The sequence below is a fragment of the Anomaloglossus baeobatrachus genome, chromosome 8 (assembly GCF_048569485.1).
Source record: "Anomaloglossus baeobatrachus isolate aAnoBae1 chromosome 8, aAnoBae1.hap1, whole genome shotgun sequence".
Taxonomy (NCBI): Eukaryota; Metazoa; Chordata; class Amphibia; order Anura; family Aromobatidae; genus Anomaloglossus; species Anomaloglossus baeobatrachus.
The window spans coordinates 69874166-69895493 of NC_134360.1; the positions used below are offsets into that span (position 1 = coordinate 69874166).

Below are 21328 nucleotides of genomic sequence, written 5' to 3' on the forward strand. Positions count from 1 at the left end.
GTTCCTGTCTAGGGACGTCGACCTCCTGTCCCATTTGCGGAGAATGTGCCATTGGAGTGGACGCAGATGAAACTGCGCAAAGGGAACTGCCTCCATTGCTGCCACCATCTTCCCTAGGAAGCGCGTGAGGCGCCTCAAGGGGTGAGACTGGGCCCGAAGGAGAAAGTGCACCCCTGTCTGCAGCGAACGCTGTTTGTCCAGCGGAAGCTTCACTATCTCTGATGATCCGTCCTTTTTTGGTACCCCGAACAAGTTGGAGTAAAGACCGCGATCACGTTCTTGAAGCGGAACGGGGATCACAACTCCATCTGAAGAAACGAGTCGGAGGACGAGAGCTGAGCTCTATCCTGTAACCGTGAGACGGAATGTCTCTCACCCATCGGTTTTGGACATGTGCCCGCCAGGCGTCGCAAAAGCGGGGGAGCCTGCCACCGACCGAGGACGCGGTTTGGTGAGGCCGAAAGTCATGAGGAGGCCGCCTTGGAGGCGGTTCCTCCGGCGGTCTTTGTAGGACGTGACTTAGACCGCCATGCCGAAGAGTTCCCCTGGCCCTTCTCTGACCTGTTGGACGTGGAGGAACGGGACTTGGCTGAGGACCGAAAGAACCGAAACCTCGATTGTATTTTTCGTTGCTGAGGTCTGTTTGGTTTGGACTGGGGTAAGGACGAGTCCTTTCCCTTGGATTGTTTAATAATTTCATCCAATTGCTCGCCAAACAAACGGTCGCCAGAAAATGGCAAACCGGTTAAGAACTTCTTGGAAGCAGAGTCTGCCTTCCATTCGCGTAGCCACATGGCCCTGCCGACTGCCACCGAATTGGTGGATGCTACCGCTGTACAGCTCGCAGAGTCCAGGACGGCGTTCATGGCGTAGGACGAAAAAGCCGACGCCTGAGAAGTCAAAGACACAACCTGCGGGGCAGAGGTACGTGCGACCGCATTAGTCTCAGACAGACAAGCTGAGATAGCTTGGAGTGCCCACACGACTGCGAAGGCCGGAGCAAAAGACGCGCCTATGGCTTCATAGATGGATTTCATCATGAGCTCTATTTGCCTGTCAGTGGCATCCTTGAGCGATGAACCATCTGCCACTAATACTACGGATCTAGCCGCCAGTCTGGAGACTGGAGGATCCACCTTGGGACACTGAGCCCAACCCTTAACTACGTCAGGGGGGAAAGGGTAACGTGTGTCATTAGGGCGCTTAGTAAAGCGCTTGTCCGGAAATGCTCTGTGCTTCTGGACAGCATCTCTGAAGTTAGAGTGATCGAAAAACGCACTCCGTGTACGTTTGGTAAACCTAAACTGGTGTTTCTCCTACTGTGAAGCCGACTCCTCTATAGGTGGAGTTGGGGGAGAAGGTCTAGCACCTGGTTGATGGACGTTATAAGGTCATTTACTATGACGTCCCCTTCAGGTGTATCCAGATTGAGAGCAACGTCAGGATCAGAGCCCTGAGCTGCGACCTCCACTTCATCCTCCAGAGAGTCCTCATGCTGAGACCCCGAACCACGTGATGAAGTCGGGGAAGGTTCCCAGCAAACCCGCTTAGCCTGTCTGAGGCTGCGGTCCGTGTCGGAGTTCTCACCGTGGGATCTGGGTGCCACCCCAGGAGCCCTTTGCTGTACCGACCGAGAGGGGCCTGGGGGCGATGAACTCACAGTGCCCTGGCCCTGTGTTACCGGTCTGGACTGCAAAGCTTCTAGTATCTTAGCAGACCATCTGTCCATAGACTGAGCCATGGAATGTGAAAGCGACTCAGAGAGTTTCTCAGTCAAAATTGCAAACTCTGTCCCTTCCATCTGTGCAGTGGAAACCGGCGGTACCACCTGAGCCGAGGGTCCCACCAGTGCCGGAGGCTCCGGCTGAGTGAGTGCCACAGGGGCCGAGCATTGTCACAATGAGGGTATATATATATATATATATATATATATATATATACATACACACTTCGGCACCCAAGGGGGGCCAGCACCTGACAACTGGTGTGGCTTACCGACCGCCCAAAGCGGTGGTGTGTCCACCAGATTCCCTGCCTGGGACTCCCAGAGCTGCAGAGCTCATTCTGAAATCCTCCACCGGCAGAAGTGATTATAACAATGGCTGCCAGCGTTCTGAGGGGAGGAGGGAGCCGTGGGATTGCCTAATAAAGTGCGGGAATCTGGTGCCCCACAGTGCTCAGTGAGGGGGGAGGAGGATACCAAAGCATGCTCCAGCCCTCACTGCCGACGTACAGTCGGCCGTCCCGCCCTTACCCCTGACTGGCAGGCCCGGGGGCGGGAGAACATGGTACTAGGCCGCAAAAGCCGGGGACTAAAGTTAAAAGCGCGTCCGGCAAACAGGCGCGGTCAGCGCGGTAGTCCCGGTCTCACAAACCACACAGCAGCCGCTGCGGCGTCTGTAACACAGGCGCTGCATGCACCGTCCCTAAGGGGACACAGAGTACCTTATGGATGCAGGGCCCTGTCCCTGATGATATCCAGTCTCCTGTCCGTCAGATTCCCCCAGGGGCTGCGGATGGAGCCCGGTCCCAGTGAACGGTGACCGGTTAGGATCCCACTTCTCCCAGAGCTGCGGAGCTCGTTCTGAAATCCCCCACCGGCAGAAGTGATTATAACAATGGCTGCCAGTGTTCTGAGGGGAGGATGGAGCCGTGGGCGTGCCTAATAAAGTGCGGGAAACTGGTGCCCCACAGTGCTCAGTGAGGGGGGAGGAGGATACCAAAGTATGCTCCAGCCCTCACTGCCGACGTCCAGTCGGCCGTCCCGCCCTTACCCCTGACTGGCAGGCCCGGGGGCGGGAGTATATGGTACTAGGCCGCAAAAGCCGGGGACTAAAGTTAAAAACGCGGCCGGCAAACAGGCGCGGTCGGCGCGGTAGTCCCGGTCTCACAAACCACACAGCAGCCGCTGCGGCGTCTGTAACACAGGCGCTGCATGCACCGTCCCTAAGGGGACACAGAGTACCTTATGGATGCAGGGCCCTGTCCCTGATGATATCCAGTCTCCTGTCCGTCAGATTCCCCCAGGGGCTGCGGATGGAGCCCGGTCCCAGTGAATGGCGACCGGTTAGGATCCCACTTCTCCCAGAGCCTCTAAGGGATGGGGAAGGAAAACGGCATGTGGGCTCCAGCCTCTGTACCCGCAATGGGTACCTCAACCTTAACAGCACCGCCGACTTAGTGGGGTGAGAAGGGAGCATGCCGGGGGCCCTGTGAGGGGCCCTCTTTTCTTCCATCCGATACAATCAGCAGCTGCTGCTGACTAAAATGTGGAGCTTGAGTGCATGTGTGCCTCCTTCAACACAAAGCATAAAACCGATGGGCCCGTGATGCACGGGAGGGTGTATAGGCAGAGGGGAGGGGTTACACTTTTTAAAGTGTAATACTTTGTGTGGCCTCCGGAGGCAGTAGCTATACACCCAATTGTCTGGGTCTCCCAATGGAGCGACAAAGAAATCTCAAAATCAATGGGATCTGTTGAAGCATTCCAGAGCTATAACCACATTGATCCGATTTCCAAAAACTTGGCCTGGTCATTAAGATCAAAACTGGCTCGGTCACCAAGGGGTTAAAAGGAAATCAGTATTAAGTCCCCATTCTAAAATCAAAAGGGGACGATATGGATTATGACTTCCTGCATCCTAGCCACACCCAGTTGTCAATTTTTTTTTCCTCCCACATTTCAAGGCAAAAAAGAGAATTTTGTTACTTACCGTAAATTCTTTTTCTTATAGTTCCGACATGGGAGACCCAGACCATGGGTGTATAGCTTCTGCCTCCGGAGGACACACAAAGTACTACACTAAAAGTGTAGCTCCTCCCTCCTAGCATATACACCCCCTGGTAGCCAGTCCTAGCCAATTTAGTGCAAAAGCTGAAGGAGGACATCCACCCACAAGTAGAGATAGAGCAAAACCCGGAACAACCGGAACCTCTGTCTACAACAACAGCCGGTGAAAACACACGGACCAAGAAAACTGCCAACAGGCAATAGGGAGGGTGCTGGGTCTCCCATGTCGGAACTATAAGAAAAAGAATTTACGGTAAGTAACAAAATTCTCTTTTTCTTCATCGTTCCTTATGGGAGACCCAGACCATGGGACGTCTCAAAGCAGTCCATGGGTGGGAATAAACAGAAAAACTGAGAAGTAGGCGAAAACTAACTTCACAAATGGGCGACAGCCGCCTGAAGGATGCGTCTGCCCAAGCTCGCATCTGCCGAAGCATGAGCATGCACTTGGTAGTGCTTCGAAAAGGTATTCAGACTAGTCCAAGTGGCAGTCTGACAGACCTGCTGAGCCGTAGCCTGGTGCCTGAAAGCCCAAGAGGCACCGACAGCTCTGGTCAAGTGTGCCTTGATCCCCGGCGGGAGAGGCACTTGAGTACACTGGTAGGTATCGGAAATGGCCGACCTAATCCAACGAGCTAGGGTCGGCTTAGATGCCGAGAGGCCCTTACGCTGACCAGTGGTCAGCACAAAAAGAGAGGTGCACCACCTAAGACCAGCGGTGCGAGACACATAGATCCGGAGCGCCCGCACCAGATCCAGAGTATGCAACGCCTTTTCAAAGCGCTGAACAGGAGCCAGACAAAAGGAAGGCAGAGAAATGTCCCGGTTAAGGTGGAAGCAGCAAACACCTTAGGGAGAAAGTCCGGAGTCGGACGGAGAACCACCTTGTCTTGATGAAAGACCAAAAAAGGGGTAACTCCGAAGAGAGTGCAGCCAAAACAGAGACTCTCTTGAGGGAAGTTATGGCCACTAGAAAGACCACTTTCTGTGAAAGACGAAACAAAGAAACCTCCCTAAGAGGCTCTAAGGGGGGTTTCCGGAAGCCGTGAGGACCGGATTAAGGTCCCAGGGCTCCAAGGGCCACCGGTAAGGCGGAATGATGTGAGATGCGCCCTGCATGAAGGAGCGCACCTGAGCCAGCCGGGCGATACGCCGCTGGAACAACACTGACAGAGCCGAGACCTGTCCCTTGAGGGAATTGAGGGATAGTCCTAGCTGCAGACCGGACTGTAGAAGGGACAGGAGGGTCGGCAAGGCAAAAAGGCCAAAGGATACATCCGAGCCCGCGTCATAGTGGAGATGACTTCAGGAGGGATACCAGAAGTCGTCAAGGTCCAGGACTCAAAAGCCACGCCGTCAATCTGAGAGCCGCAGGATTCTGGCGGAAAGACGGACCTTGTGAGAGAAGGTCTGGACAGTCCGGGAGATGCCATGGCACCTCTACGGACAGATGGAGCAGGTCAGGGTACCAAGCTCGCCTGGGTCAGTGTGGAGCAATGAGAATGACCCGACGGCCCTCCATTCTGATCTTGCGCAGGACTCTGGGCAAGAGCTAGAGGGTGAAACACGTAAGACAGACGAAGCTGGGCCCAATCTTGAACCAGTGCGTCTGCTGCAAAAGCCTGAGGATCGTGGAGCGAAGATCCACGTCCGGAGAGCCCTACTTGCGGCAGATTGACCGAAACACTGCCGGATGCAGAGCCCCCTCGCCGCTGTCCACGGTTTGACGGCTGAGATAATCTGCCTCCCAGTTTTCCACGTCTGGGATGTGGACTGCGGATATGGTGGACTAGGAGTCCTCCGTCCACTGAAGGATGCGTTGAACCTCCAACATTGCCAGGCGGCTGAGTGTCCCGCCCTGGTGGTTGATGTAGGCAAACGCTGTCGCGTTGTCTGACTGGACTCGAATGTGCTTGCCCGCCAACAGGTGGTGAAAGGCTAAGAGCTAGAAACACAGCTCTGATTTCCAGCACATTGATCCAGAGGGCTGATTCGGACGGAGTCCAAGTGCCCTGCGCTCCATGGTGGAGATATACTGCTCCCCAGCCGGATAGACTAGCATCCGTGGTGAGGATCACCCGGGACGGGGCCAGGAAGGAGCGTACCCGAAGAGAGAGGGGCCGAAGCCACCACTGAAAGGAGCCCCTGGTCTGTGGCGACGCCACCACCCCGTGGAAGGAGGAAATCCGCTTGTTCCAACAGCGGAAAATGTCCAGCTGCAGAGGACGCAGATGGAACTGGGCAAGGGAATCGCTTCCATTGACGCCACTATCTGACCCAGCACCTGCATTAGGTGCCTGATGGAACGACGTCGGGGCCTCAGCAAAGAGCGCACCGCCAGAAGAGGGACTGCTGTTTGACTAAGGGCAGCTTCACAAGTGCCGGCAGAGTCACGAATTGCGTCCCTGGGTACGTAAGCTTCAGGGTCGGAGTCAGAGTGGACTTGGACAGAATGACAAGTCACCCGAATTTGCTAGAGTGGCGAGAGTGAGCGAGGCACTCCGCTAACAGTCTGCACTGGATGAAGCCCTGACTAGAAGGTCGTCCAGGACAAAAGGATCACTGCCAACCCCTAGGAGGTGCAGGACCGCAATCACTGCTGCCATGACCTTGAGAATACTCGAGGGGCCGTGGCTAACCCCAAGGGAAGAGCCACGAATTGGAGATGTTCCACTTCGATTGCAAAACGTAGCCAACGCTGGTGTGAAACTGCGATTGGCACATGCAGATAGGCATCTCTGATGTCGATGGATGCTAGGGAATCTCCTTGGCTCATTGACTGATCGCAGAGATTCCATGCAAAAATGCCGCACCTGAACATGCTTGATGAGAAGCTTGAGATCCAGGTCGGAAGGCACCGTCCCTTTCGGGGACTAGGCAGAGATTTGAGTAGGAATCCCAGAACCGTTCCCAGTCGGGAACCGGTACAATTACTCCATTGGCCTGCAAGAATGCCACGGCCTGTGAGAAGGCGGCGGCCTTGGAGCAGGGGGGAGTTGACAGAAAAAGTCTGTTTGGCGGGCTGGATAGAATTCTATCCTGTAGCCGTGGGAGATGGTATCCCGCACCCACTGATCGGAGACGTGTTGAACCACACGTCGCCAAAGTGGGAGAGCCTGCCACCGACCAAGGACGTTGCTGGCGCGGCCAGATAGCCAGGAGGAGGCTGACTTAGTGGCAGCAGCTCCTGCGGTCTTCTGAGGACGCGGCTTCGTGCGCCAGTTGGGTTTACGATCCTTGGCTGAGCTAGTGGACGAGGTCGAGGGCTTAGAGGACGACCAGTTGGAGGAACGAAAGGAACGAAACCTCGACTGCTTCCTGCCCTGGACAGGTTTCCTGGTTTAGGTTTGTGGCGTGGAAGTTCTCTTCCTGCCAAAAGCTTCCTTAATAATTTCATCCAGTTGTTCCCGAATAGTCTGGTCCCAGCAAAAGGGAGCCCAGCAAGGAACGTCTTTAGAAGCATCTGCCTTCCACTCTCGAAGCCACAGGAGCCTGCGGATAGCGAGGGAATTAGCCGAGGCCACCGCAGTGCGGTGAGAAGTCTCCAGCATGGCAGACATGGCATAGGATGAAAAAGCTGAAGCTTGGGAAGTTAAGGCAACCATTTCGGGCATAGATTCCCTGGTGAGGGAATGCACCTCCTCTAGAGAAGCAGAGATGGCTTTGAGAGCCCGCACTGCTGCAAAAGATGGGGAAAACGAGGCCCCCGCAGCTTCATACACAGATTTGGCCAGAAGGACAACCTGGTGGACAGTGGAATCCTTAAGTGAGGTGCCATCAGCCACTGATACAACTGTCCGGGCTGAGAGTCTAGACACCGGAGGGTCCACCTTTGGTGAATGAGCCCACTCCTTGACCACCTCTGGTGGAAAGGGAAAACGGTCATCAGAACCACGCTTTGGGAAGAGTTTGTCAGGGCCGACCCTGGGCTTGGTCACAGTGGCCTGAAAACTGGAGTGGTTAAGGAACACACTCCTTGTTCTCTTAGGCAAGGTATGCTTTTTGTTTTTTTGCCAGAGAGGGTTGCTTCTCTGATACTGGCGGATTGAGGTCCAGTACAGAATTAATGTACGCAATCGAAACACTAATATCTGCGTCACCCTCGGACAGATCAATGGGGGACATGGAGGTAGCGTCCGAGCCCCCAGTAAAGGGAGCCTCCTCGTCCTGCGAGTCAGCTCGTGAATCAGAGCCGCGTGACGAGGAAGGAGAGGGGACCCTGCGTCTCCTGTGAGGAGGACGGGGTCTGAGACCAGAAGAAGAATCCTCTGTGGGCCTTGCTGAGCGAGCTGTAGCAGCAGAGGCGCCCTGAGAAGGGGGCTAATGCATGCTCAGCAGAGTCCGTGACAGCTGTCCCATGGAGAGAAGGATTCTACCCAAGCCGGGGGTTCAGCCACCGGAGCCGGAGCAGCCGGAGGGACCACTGGGGATGAGACTCCAGGCTGAGGCACCACCATGTTAGAGCAGGAATCACAATGTGGTTATGTGCTCGGTACAGGCAGTACGAGCCTACATGCAGTGCATATTGAGTGCAGCCTTGCAGCCTTACTTCTCGTGTGAGACATGCTGCTGAAGTGGGGGCTCTGAGCCAGAATGCCCCCAGCAGAGTTATAAGCAGTATATAAGCAGGTCCACAACCGGAGGTTGTGGCTTGCCAGACCGTTTGACATTGTCTCTGTGCCCTCCAGATCCCACAGCCCGGACCCCCAGGGAGATGCTGCAGTCAGCGCCGATCGCTGTGCAGACATGGCATAAGAACGCTGAAAAAATGGCGCCGGAGCGAGGAGAGGGAGCGGGGCCTACTCTAAGAGCGGGATCCGGAGGGCCAAGGAGATATACAGGGGAGGGAATCCTTCCTCAGAGAGGAGTGTCTCTCCCCTGTGCCGAACAGCCGCTGGGTGGAGCCGCACTGTCCCTCTGCATGACTGACATGCAGGGGCAGTGAAATCGAAACTAGGCCTCAGGCGAAGCCGGGGCCTAGATTTAACAATGCAGCCGGCAAGCAGGCACCATCGGCGCGGTTCTCGGGTAAAACCAGAGAACCGGCCGGAAATCACAGCAAAGTGAAAGAAACACACTCTCCCCACAATAAATGTACAAGGGACCCCTCAATAACGTCTCAATACTTAGCTTGTGAGACGCAGGGCCAGGTCCCTGAGGGGTGAGCGCTCTGTCCGGCAGGATCCTGAAAGGGCTGCGGATGGAGACCGGTCTCCTGCAAAGCAGTGAGAACCGTGATGGCTCCCACTTCAAGCCAGAGCCTCAGGAGATGGTGAAGGAGCGCGGCATGTGAAGGCTCCAGCCTTGTAAATCAACCTTAACAGCACCGCCGACACAGTGGGGCGAGAAGGGACATGCCGGGAGTCCAGATTGGACCCGCTTTTCTTCCAAATCTTTGAAATCAAAAATCAAAAATCAGATGAGAATGCATGTGTGTGTGTGACCTCCTGAACACAAAGCATTGAAACTGGCTAGGACTGGCTACCAGGGGGTGTATATGCTAGGAGGGAGGAGCTACACTTTTAGTGTAGTACTTTGTGTGTCCTCCGGAGGCAGAAGCTAAACACCCATGGTCTGGGTCTCCCATAAGGAACGATGAAGAAATAACAGAGGGACAGCACAATGAAAAGTTCTAAGAAAAGATGCTCCAGAATTGTATTTAATAAGGAATAAATAGTATTTAGTATAACAGACACACCGTGGGTGCTGCCGTACCTTGTCATGGTCTCCTTCAAACAGTTGCAGGAAGCTGGCCTGGGTTCCCGTTGTGCCCTTCACCCCTCGGAACCGGAGTTCGTTTCTGGCTCGCTCCAGGTTGCGCAGATCCATACATAGGTCTTGGAGCCAGAGACAAGCACGCTTCCCTACAGTGGTCAGCTGAGCCGGTCTACAGGAAAACAAAAGGTAAAAAAAACGTAAGGGTACTTCAGAATCCTAGTGCGTGTGGATCAGACTGCAGTCTTTCTTTACCCAAATCATTAAAACTTTTAACTTTACTCCCTTTCTGATCAAACAATTTATTTTCACCATCCCCATTCTTCCAAGTGCCTCTCCGCACTGAATCCAGCGCACTGGGGGTGGGGGGTGGCATTATGGGTGTGGGGAGTAATGAATATTAATTTTCTTTAATGGCAGACACAATGACCACCCAGGCTGCCGACTCTTGTCCACTATTAACGAGAATGAATATTCACTTCTCCCCAAACACATAATCTCAGGCGTGGGGAACAGTGAATATGCAGGCACCCTACATCAGCGGGTAACTGAAAGCACATGGCAGGGACGGCATGTGCTGCCTCGGTTACACATTGAAGTTGGTTGCCGGCATCAGAAGAGGACGCTGAACACAAGGGGAGCAGAAGGATGGCGATTAGGATAGTTTGCTTTTTTTTTTGTTTTTTTAATTTGTGCTGCTTGATGAGACATGCACACCAGGATGGGCGACAGGCACACCAGGATGGGCCCAGGATGGGCGACAGGCACACCAGGATGGGCCCAGGATGGGCGACAGGCACACCAGGATGGGCCCAGGATGGGCGACAGGCACACCAGGATGGGCCCAGGATGGGCGACAGGCACACCAGGATGGGCCCAGGATGGGCGACAGGCACACCAGGATGGGCCCAGGATGGGCGACAGGCACACCAGGATGGGCCCAGGATGGGCGACAGGCACACCAGGATGGGCCCAGGATGGGCGACAGGCACACCAGGATGGGCCCAGGATGGGCGACAGGCACACCAGGATGGGCCCAGGATGGGCGACAGGCACACCAGGATGGGCCCAGGATGGGCGACAGGCACACCAGGATGGGCCCAGGATGGGCGACAGGCACACCAGGATGGGCCCAGGATGGGCGACAGGCACACCAGGATGGGCCCAGGATGGGCGACAGGCACACCAGGATGGGCCCAGGATGGGCGACAGGCACACCAGGATGGGCCCAGGATGGGCGACAGGCACACCAGGATGGGCCCAGGATGGGCGACAGGCACACCAGGATGGGCCCAGGATGGGCGACAGGCACACCAGGATGGGCCCAGGATGGGCGACAGGCACACCAGGATGGGCCCAGGATGGGCGACAGGCACACCAGGATGGGCCCAGGATGGGCGACAGGCACACCAGGATGGGCCCAGGATGGGCGACAGGCACACCAGGATGGGCCCAGGATGGGCGACAGGCACACCAGGATGGGCCCAGGATGGGCGACAGGCACACCAGGATGGGCCCAGGATGGGCGACAGGCACACCAGGATGGGCCCAGGATGGGCGACAGGCACACCAGGATGGGCCCAGGATGGGCGACAGGCACACCAGGATGGGCGACAGGCACACCAGGATGGGCGACAGGCACACCAGGATGGGCGACAGGCACACCAGGATGGGCGACAGGCACACCAGGATGGGCGATGGGCCCAGGATGGGCGACAGGCACACCAGGATGGGCCCAGGATGGGCGACAGGCACACCAGGATGGGCCCAGGATGGGCGACAGGCACACCAGGATGGGCCCAGGATGGGCGACAGGCACACCAGGATGGGCCCAGGATGGGCGACAGGCACACCAGGATGGGCCCAGGATGGGCGACAGGCACACCAGGATGGGCCCAGGATGGGCGACAGGCACACCAGGATGGGCCCAGGATGGGCGACAGGCACACCAGGATGGGCCCAGGATGGGCGACAGGCACACCAGGATGGGCCCAGGATGGGCGACAGGCACACCAGGATGGGCCCAGGATGGGCGACAGGCACACCAGGATGGGCCCAGGATGGGCGACAGGCACACCAGGATGGGCCCAGGATGGGCGACAGGCACACCAGGATGGGCCCAGGATGGGCGACAGGCACACCAGGATGGGCCCAGGATGGGCGACAGGCACACCAGGATGGGCCCAGGATGGGCGACAGGCACACCAGGATGGGCCCAGGATGGGCGACAGGCACACCAGGATGGGCCCAGGATGGGCGACAGGCACACCAGGATGGGCCCAGGATGGGCGACAGGCACACCAGGATGGGCCCAGGATGGGCGACAGGCACACCAGGATGGGCCCAGGATGGGCGACAGGCACACCAGGATGGGCCCAGGATGGGCGACAGGCACACCAGGATGGGCCCAGGATGGGCGACAGGCACACCAGGATGGGCCCAGGATGGGCGACAGGCACACCAGGATGGGCCCAGGATGGGCGACAGGCACACCAGGATGGGCCCAGGATGGGCGACAGGCACACCAGGATGGGCCCAGGATGGGCGACAGGCACACCAGGATGGGCCCAGGATGGGCGACAGGCACACCAGGATGGGCCCAGGATGGGCGACAGGCACACCAGGATGGGCCCAGGATGGGCGACAGGCACACCAGGATGGGCCCAGGATGGGCGACAGGCACACCAGGATGGGCCCAGGATGGGCGACAGGCACACCAGGATGGGCCCAGGATGGGCGACAGGCACACCAGGATGGGCCCAGGATGGGCGACAGGCACACCAGGATGGGCCCAGGATGGGCGACAGGCACACCAGGATGGGCCCAGGATGGGCGACAGGCACACCAGGATGGGCCCAGGATGGGCGACAGGCACACCAGGATGGGCCCAGGATGGGCGACAGGCACACCAGGATGGGCCCAGGATGGGCGACAGGCACACCAGGATGGGCCCAGGATGGGCGACAGGCACACCAGGATGGGCCCAGGATGGGCGACAGGCACACCAGGATGGGCCCAGGATGGGCGACAGGCACACCAGGATGGGCCCAGGATGGGCGACAGGCACACCAGGATGGGCCCAGGATGGGCGACAGGCACACCAGGATGGGCCCAGGATGGGCGACAGGCACACCAGGATGGGCCCAGGATGGGCGACAGGCACACCAGGATGGGCCCAGGATGGGCGACAGGCACACCAGGATGGGCCCAGGATGGGCGACAGGCACACCAGGATGGGCCCAGGATGGGCGACAGGCACACCAGGATGGGCCCAGGATGGGCGACAGGCACACCAGGATGGGCGACAGGCACACCAGGATGGGGGACAGGATGGGGGACAGGCACACCAGGATGGGGGACAGGATGGGGGACAGGCACACCAGGATGGGGGACAGGCACACCAGGATGGGCCCAGGATGGGGGACAGGCACACCAGGATGGGCCCAGGATGGGGGACAGGCACACCAGGATGGGCCCAGGATGGGGGACAGGCACACCAGGATGGGCCCAGGATGGGGGACAGGCACACCAGGATGGGCCCAGGATGGGGGACAGGCACACCAGGATGGGCAACATTAATACAGAATTGGGGGACATTACACCCATAACAGTGTCAGCACAAGATGCCCCTCACAACAGTGCGTCATGACCACATTTTTTCCTTCAAATTATTTTACCCCAATTTCCTCTAAAATCTAGGTGCGTATTATGGTCCGATGCATCTTGCAGTCCTCAAAATACAATAAAAAAGAAAAGAAAAAGGTCCATGCATTCAGCTGTCTCTCTCATTCCCATATATACTGGATGGTGAAGTCTGATCCAGACCTTAAAAGAGAATCTGTATCCCTTCCCAAACCACATATATAGACAGGCAGGTCTTTGAAATGTAAATCTATAGACACCTTTACATCTTCTATCTGATGCTGCACTCCAGAGTGATTAGGGTTCTTGGTCATATACAAATGAGACATTAAGTGCTATGGGTGTCACAGGCACTTATTGATCCCCTGCCTCCCTAGTTTTCCCCGCCCGCACTAGCCTCCTTAGCTTGATGGATGCTGAGCGATCTGATTTCTTTTCATCTTCATATGAATTAAAAAGCTAATTTCTTGCGATTGCAGCTACAGGTTGAAGATACGAATATACAAAGGTGTAGTATGTGTATTCCCATACACGTGGCTTGGGAGGGGGTTAATTTTACTGACAGATTACCGGCATATGATGTACGGTTACCGAGGCTGAACCCGCATCTTTGGCACTGTCATGTATAGCGTGCATCTTGGGGGGGGGGGGGGCTATGTGGGTGCTGTTTTAACCACTTTATAGCTGCTCCTGGATCTATAGTCACATAATGCAGAGGAACACATGACATTACATAGACATTTATTCCTTATGCAAAAAAAAACAAGATGGCAGAGCAGCAACACTTGGAGCTGGCGCTGTACAATAGGCCTGTGTGTAACTCTGGCCCTGTAGTTTTCACAGCACGCTTCATCCCTGCAGGCGTAATCAATCTGTAACAGGGGGGGGCTGGAGGCTCCAATAACACAAGGTCACACACAGCAGCTGTGCCATCCTTACTGATAGTGGGTGAATCCTAATGTTGGAAGATCAGCGTGTTTTTCTGCGAAGTCCGCCAAGCGACTTATGACCCGAGCAAGCTAGGATTCAGACACAGGGACAAAAAAGCAAAACACGTTACAATTTAGACTCTGAATTATTCAGAATATCACTCACTTTCTTACACCGAATTGTTCTCACCTTTGGAAGCAGAAGATCAAAACCATCGCGCAAAACAATAAGGTCCTGAAAGTACAAGAAAGTCATATTGTGAGGGCAAGTAAGTTAAGCGGGTTATCCACTACTGTTTCTCCATTCTCCGGCACTCACGTGACCGCTGCAGCCAAACAGTAGCCACTGATAAGTGTCAGCGTTAGCATTCCATCACAGCAGGCTCCCACTCACATGGAGAATGGAAGAGCTGCCACTGCTGATCGGCTGCAGAGGTCATGTGACGGTTAGAGGGCACAGCTCTGTCTGGGCAGTAGGGCGGCACAGTCGTTAAGGTGAACACTTAACCAGGGTCCTGATTCTAATTGGAGTGCATGCTTGAAAAATGAGATCAGACACACAGTCGGATATTCATCTTTCCTCGATCGAGGTCGGCCCAAAACTGCCTGATTTATTCCAAGAACATGCTCTTGTAAAAACTAGGAAAAGGGGCATGGTCAGCCCTAGAGTGGGCATACTTGGATCCATTGGCCAGTGGGTTCAACAATGTGTTAAGAGTACTTTACACGTTATGACATCGCTACCGATATATCGTCGGGGTCACGTAGTTAGTGACGCACATCCGGCGCCGGTAGCGACATCGCAGCGTGTGACACAAATGAGCGACGATCAGCGATCACAAAAATGTGAAAAATCGTTGCTCGTTGACACGTCATTCATTTCCTTAATATCGTTGTTGCTGCAGGTACGATGTTGTTTGTCATTCCTGCAGCACACATCGCTACGTGTGACACCGCAGGAACGACAAACATCTCCTTACCTGCCTCCACCGGCAATGCGGAAGGAAGGGGGTGGGCGGGATGTTACGTCCCGCTCATCTCCGCTTCTATTGGCCAGCTGCTTAGTAACGCGGCAGTGACGTCGCTATGACGCCGAACGCCCCTCCCCCTTGAAGGAGGGATTGTTCGGCGGTCACAGCGACATCACTGCACAGGTATGTGCGTGTGACGCTGCCGTAGCGATAATGTTCATTACGGCAGCGATCACCAAATGTCACACGAGCGACGGGGGCGGGTGCTATTGCGCTCGACATCGCTAGCGATGTTGCAGCGTGTAAAGTACCCTTTAGTCCATGAGCTGATTGGTGGGCGCCATCGTAGGCAGGTCTATGACGTCATTGGACGGATCCGTGGTGATGCTGATGGAAGGGATGTCATCTGGTGGATCCATGCTGATGGGAGCATCTATGATGTCATCGGTGGCCATCTTAGTTATCTCTGAAAACCTGGTTCATGTAAGGCAAATCGACACTTCTCACAATCCCCTGTCAAGAGGTTAATCAAGTATTTGATCTAATGGCTCTCCTCAACACAGTGACTCAGTGGTTAGCACTGCAGCCTTGCTGCGCTGGGGTCCTGGGTTCAAATCCCACCAAAGACACCATCTGCAAAAAGTTTGTATGTTCTCCCAGTGTTTGCATGGGTTTCCTCTGTGTGCTCCGGTTTCCTCCCACACTGCAAAATTATACCGATATTGACCTTAGATTGTGAGCCTCAATGGGGACAGTGTTGCTGATGGAGTTAATGGAGTAAATAACGCTATATAAGTGAATAAATATTATCATCTATTTTAATTTTATGATTAGCTTAAAAAGGGGTTGTCCAACAGTAGCAAAGCTCAAACATCCTGTAAAAATTGTCAAGTTAAAAGAGTACCTATATCTAAATACCTAGTAACAAAATTGGTCAGAAGGGTCCCTATCTTATTGTCCAAGGGACGACCCAACTTTCTAGCAAAAGTCAGACCCAAACTTCCGTGTAGCGAGATCCCAGCAGGCAGAGATCTTGTTCTTTGCACTAACCCGGTGCTACTGTGCACTTTACTTAGGATCGAATGGTAACATCATGAGAGCGGTGACCATTCGGGAACAGCTTAGTAAAGCTCACAAAAGCGCCACGTCATACAAAGGGTGAGATCTCGCTCTTCAACTTAGATAGTGGCTGGGGAAGGTTGTGAAATCCCAATCTAAATGCCAGGAACCCACAACCCCCGAAGATCAGACCCAACTTTTGCTAGAAAGTCTGGTTCTTTCAGTGAACGATGAGCGGTTTTGTTAATGAATGATATTTAGATAAATCACCAGTGTTTGGCTTCCCAGTGGTTTGTTTCTTTTTTTAAATAAAAAGGTTCAGCGTCAAACTGGTAATTGTTTCTGGATGACCATTTTTAAGAGAATCTATTTGTTATTGCAATTTGAGGGAGCTCTTTAGAAGGAAATGTTGGCTTTGCAGATACAGTAATACCTTGACTTACAAATTTAATTTGTTCTGTGACTGAGCTCTTAATTCAATTTGCTCTTATGTCAAATTAAATTTCCCCATTAAAATGAATTGAAATACTATTAATCCATTCCAGACACTACTTATGCCCCCCCATTCCTGGTATACAATTCCCCCATCCTGGTACAAGGTCCCCCCAGGCAGATATGATCCCCCTATCCTGGCACATATAATACCCCCCCATCCTGGCACATACGATTCCCCCCCTCCCCCCATCCTGGCACATATGATTCCCCCCCTCCACCCACCCTGGCACATGATTCCCCCCCTCCACCCATCCTGGCACATATGATTCCCCCCCTCCACCCATCCTGGCACATATGATTCCCCCCCTCCACCCATCCTGGCACATATGATTCCCCCCCTCCACCCATCCTGGCACATATGATTCCCCCCCTCCACCCATCCTGGCACATATGATTCCCCCCCTCCACCCATCCTGGCACATATGATTCCCCCCCTCCACCCATCCTGGCACATATTATTCCCCCCCTCCACCCATCCTGGCACATATGATTCCCCCCCCCCATCCTGGCACATATGATTCCCCCCCCCATCCTGGCACATATGATCCCCCCCCCCCATCCTGGCACATATGATTCCCCCCCCCCCCATCCTGGCACATATCATTCCCCCCCCCCATCCTGGCACATATCATTCCCCCCCCCCCATCCTGGCACATATGATTCCCCCCCCCCCCATCCTGGCACATATGATTTCCCCCCCCCCCATCCTGGCACATATGATTCCCCCCCCCCCATCCTGGCACATATGATTTCCCCCCCCCCATCCTGGCACATATGATTCCCCCCCCCATCCTGGCACATATGATTCCCCCCCCCATCCTGGCACATATGATTCCCCCCCCCATCCTGGCACATATGATTCCCCCCCCCCCATCCTGGCACATATGATTTCCCCCCCGCCCCATCATGGCACACATGATTTCCCCCTCCCCATCTTTGCACACATGATTTCCCCCTCCCCATCCTGGCACACATGATTTCCCCCTCCCCATCCTGGCACACATGATCTCCCCCTCCCCATCCTGGCACACAGGACCCCCCCCCCCCCCTATCCTGGCACATATGATCCCCCCTCCCCTATCCTGGCACATATGATCCCCCCCTATCCTGGCACATATGATCCCCCCCCCCTATCCTGGCACATATGATCCCCCCCCTAACCTGGCACATATGATCCCCCCTATCCTGGCACATATGATCCCCCCCTATCCTGGCACATATGATCCCCCCCTATCCTGGCACATGGCCCCCATCACGCCGCACACTTCAGCTATTATACTCACCCTCTCTGCGATCCCCGGCAGCGCAGCATCGTCATCCAATGCTGGCAGCTGTTCAGCGTGTGAGTGTGCAGCGCTCTCACATGCTGATCAGGTGACCGCTCTCACATGCTGATCAGCTGACTGCATGAGAGGAGGCGGTCGTGCTGTGGGGGATTGGCGGGAGGGTGTGTATACCTCACATTTTTGCTCGCATCAGGAACAAAAAAAAAAATACAGAGTGACGGCTTGTATCTTAAAAAAATATGTAACTTGGTGCAAGGTATTACAGTAACCAATTACATCCTATAGTGAAGGCAATCCAAGAAGAAGCAGGAAACACTCACTGTATTGTCTCCTACATAACAAGAAGTGGCTCCCAGGTGAATTATGGGCGCAGCTCTGGGGCAACAGTGTGCAAAAGTGTGCACATGGGCCATGACATCATGCCGCAAACGCTTCTCCTCTTCAGCTGCCATTTTGAAGTCTATGTTCTCCAAGTTGGCCTCCATCTCTTGGATCTGATCCTCTGATATTGGTAGACCCAGGCTCTGTACAAGAAGAAACAAAGAAAAACATGTAGTCTATATGGTCACAGTGCAGCTGAGCTTTCAGGCGACTTTCCAAAATAAGTTGTTGTGAGGTAAATCCGGAGATATGACGATAAATCATGATATTCAAGTTATGTCAGGAAGCCCTCTCCTGGTGTCACCCCCCCCTTTCCTTCACACAACTCCTTCAATCAGAAAATTTACCACAGGGATAAACGGTTTGTTTAGCAGATAGGTGTCAAAGGAACTGGTCTGTGTTCCACTTACACCTCCATGGCCATCTCCTGTGATATGGAGATTAGATGATGTGGGAACAATGGACACAGGATGACTCCCTGCCGTGACCCTGTGGTAGGGGCTGCTATCTAATTAGCAAGCTTGGAAGTATCCAGACAGAACGACTCCAGTAAAATATGGTTCATATCTCGCAAGCCATATTTCCGATAAATATGGCAACCATAAAAATGGTGTCTCTGCATGCGGACGATGCTGGCACACCTTTTTTATGGGAGTAGGACCTTGGGAAGTACCCCAGGCGTGATATCAGCCAATGGGGAACTAGTAGACAAGTCATGAGTCCTCTCGTTCTGTAGCAAAATTCATAACTGTCACAATGAGAGCGTTGGCGTCCGCCTACGACGCTCCCAGGCAAAGTTATGGCCCATATTCCATGTTGTGGATATTGTCCATAACTCCAGCCAGGGGTGGAGCAGTGCTCCCTCTGAGGTCACTAAGGTAGGAGGGGACCTGGATTTGCCCAGGTTGATAACCCTACTTCGGCCATTTTCCAGTGTTCTTTCGCCGGGGGTCACGTGTAGGAAACATCTGTGGGAAAGATCCTGGAAACCTGGTCTACAGCGCCCCCCTGTGGCCAGACGCACAAGGTAACTGCTGGAACTGTGTATGCCTGTTTGTAAACCATGCTTTATCTGTAACTGTACTCTGACATATGTATATTCTGTAGATTCCCTATTGTATATATTGTAGTTTCTAGTGTGCTTTAGGCTGATTAAATTATATAATTAATCTTGGGCTGTTCTGTTATCTCGATCTTGAATCCCACGTCTGTGTGTTCGGCTAATAGTTACCGTGAAGCGGTTGGTGGCAGCGAGTTGTGCCAAGGATTATTGTGGGGAGGCCAGTGAGATTCGGGGAGGTTTTATATATTCCGCCCGCGGAGGTCGGGGGAATATATACCCTACTCTCACCGGGGACCCTTCAATAATCGGCATAAGTAGTATAGCGGCCTCCTTGCTTATTGTCGGGCAATTCCATAATTGGCCTGACTATAAGAGGGGCGCTAGAGAGCGCGTCACGTGCTCTGTCTGTCGGTCGGGAGGTATAAAGGAGGGGCGACCCCCACTTGTTACCCCCCGATTGTGACGTACTGGTAGCCAGCGCGGGGGATTTCTGAGTGACCCCCCCGGTGGTTCGTGACATATTGGTGGCATAGCGGTGGGATCGAGATAATAGTGTGTGTGAGTGTGAGACCCATACTCCCAGACACTAAAGACTGCCTGCAGCAGCTGTGGCTGCTGGGGTCTTCAGACCAGACCAACACTAGAGTGTCAGAGTGCAGATACTGTAAGGTGTGTGGGTGCATCAGGTGGCAGTTCTGTGTCAGTGACCAAAGTCTGCAACAATGGCTGAGAGCACCAGGAGCAAAGCCAAAGGAATGGCCGATGCTCAGGCCAGAGACGATGAGGAGGTTGTCCACGAGTCCTCCAAGAGCCCGACGCCAGAGAACAGCTCTGCAGAGGACATTGCACAACCTGGCACTGCTGGACAAGATGAGGAGGAGCTCGCCCAAGGGTCCTCAACGAGCCAGATGCCAGTCCTCCGCTCTGAAATGGACAGTGAATCACCTGGCTCTGCAGCGTGCCGCAGATCACCACTTGCCAATCCCTCCGGCCTGAGAGGTGCAGAGGCCCTCCTTCAAGCTGCCTTGGCCAGGCTTATGGCTGGAGACCAGGATACCTACGAGATACTCATGGCCGAGCGTGAGCGACAGGCAGCGCGTGACGCTGAGGCTGCGGAGCGGCAAGCAGCACGTGAAGAGCGACAGCAACAGGCAGAGCGTGACCACCAGCTGCAGCTAGCTCAGCTCCGGCCCTCATCAGCCACACGTGACCTTCAAGACACCAAACTTCCAAAGGTCCGTGTTGAGGACTTCCCAGTGCTGGAGAAGGATGGAGACTTGGACTCTTTCCTGACTGCTTTTGAACGGACTTGCTTGCAGCACCATCTGGACAAGGAGCAGTGGGCCAAATACCTGACCCCCCGTTTAAGGGGTAAGGCCCTGGAAATCCTTGGGGACTTGCCTACTGAGGCAGATCAGGGCTACGACACCATCAAGCGGGCCCTGATCCAACAGTACAACCTCACTCCGGAGTCCTACCGCAAGAAGTTCCGGACCCTGCAGAAGGGACCAAAGGACTCCTGGGCTGACCACCGGCGGGCACTTGCCCGAGCTGCCGACCACTGGACCCAAGGCCTGCAGCTTTCTACCGGACCGGAGATCCTGGACTTGTTCACGGAGCAACTCTTGTGGAACTGCCCTGAGGATCTCCGCCAGTTCATCCGAGACCAGAAGCCAAAGGGGTCCACGGCTACAGCTGCCCTGGCCGATGACTACACCAACAATCGGGCTCCTGAGGCCAGGAGAGCAGCCACCAGCAGCACCTGGAGAGGGGGGTAAGATGAATTCTGCGACTGCCCCACCTGCCCCTAGACTGCAGGGGGTGTCCCCCTCAACTCCCCTCTCCAGGCCCGTGGCAGAACCAAGACGGTGCCACCAGTGCAACCTACCTGGACACTTCAAGGCCATGTGCCCTCAGCGTCCCAAGGCCCCGGCTCCGTCCCCGTCCCAAGGGCCGCCCAAGGTGTATTGTGTGGGTGGGGGTGGTGGTAGGTCCCT

At 54.9% G+C, this 21328-nt stretch overlaps 1 protein-coding gene across 1 annotated transcript in view; it reads right to left on the reverse strand.

The window, feature by feature from the left end:
• The window catches only part of ADSL (adenylosuccinate lyase), a 158780-nt gene that overhangs the window by 125259 nt on the left and 12193 nt on the right, over positions 1 to 21328 (reverse strand). Inside the window, exons 2-5 of the mRNA XM_075321777.1 lie at positions 18208 to 18411; positions 14267 to 14311; positions 14087 to 14166; positions 9506 to 9677 (exon numbers count right to left, since the gene is read on the reverse strand). Of these exons, the coding sequence (XP_075177892.1) occupies positions 9506 to 9677; positions 14087 to 14166; positions 14267 to 14311; positions 18208 to 18411 (501 nt within the window). The remainder of the gene's footprint in view (positions 1 to 9505; positions 9678 to 14086; positions 14167 to 14266; positions 14312 to 18207; positions 18412 to 21328) is intronic.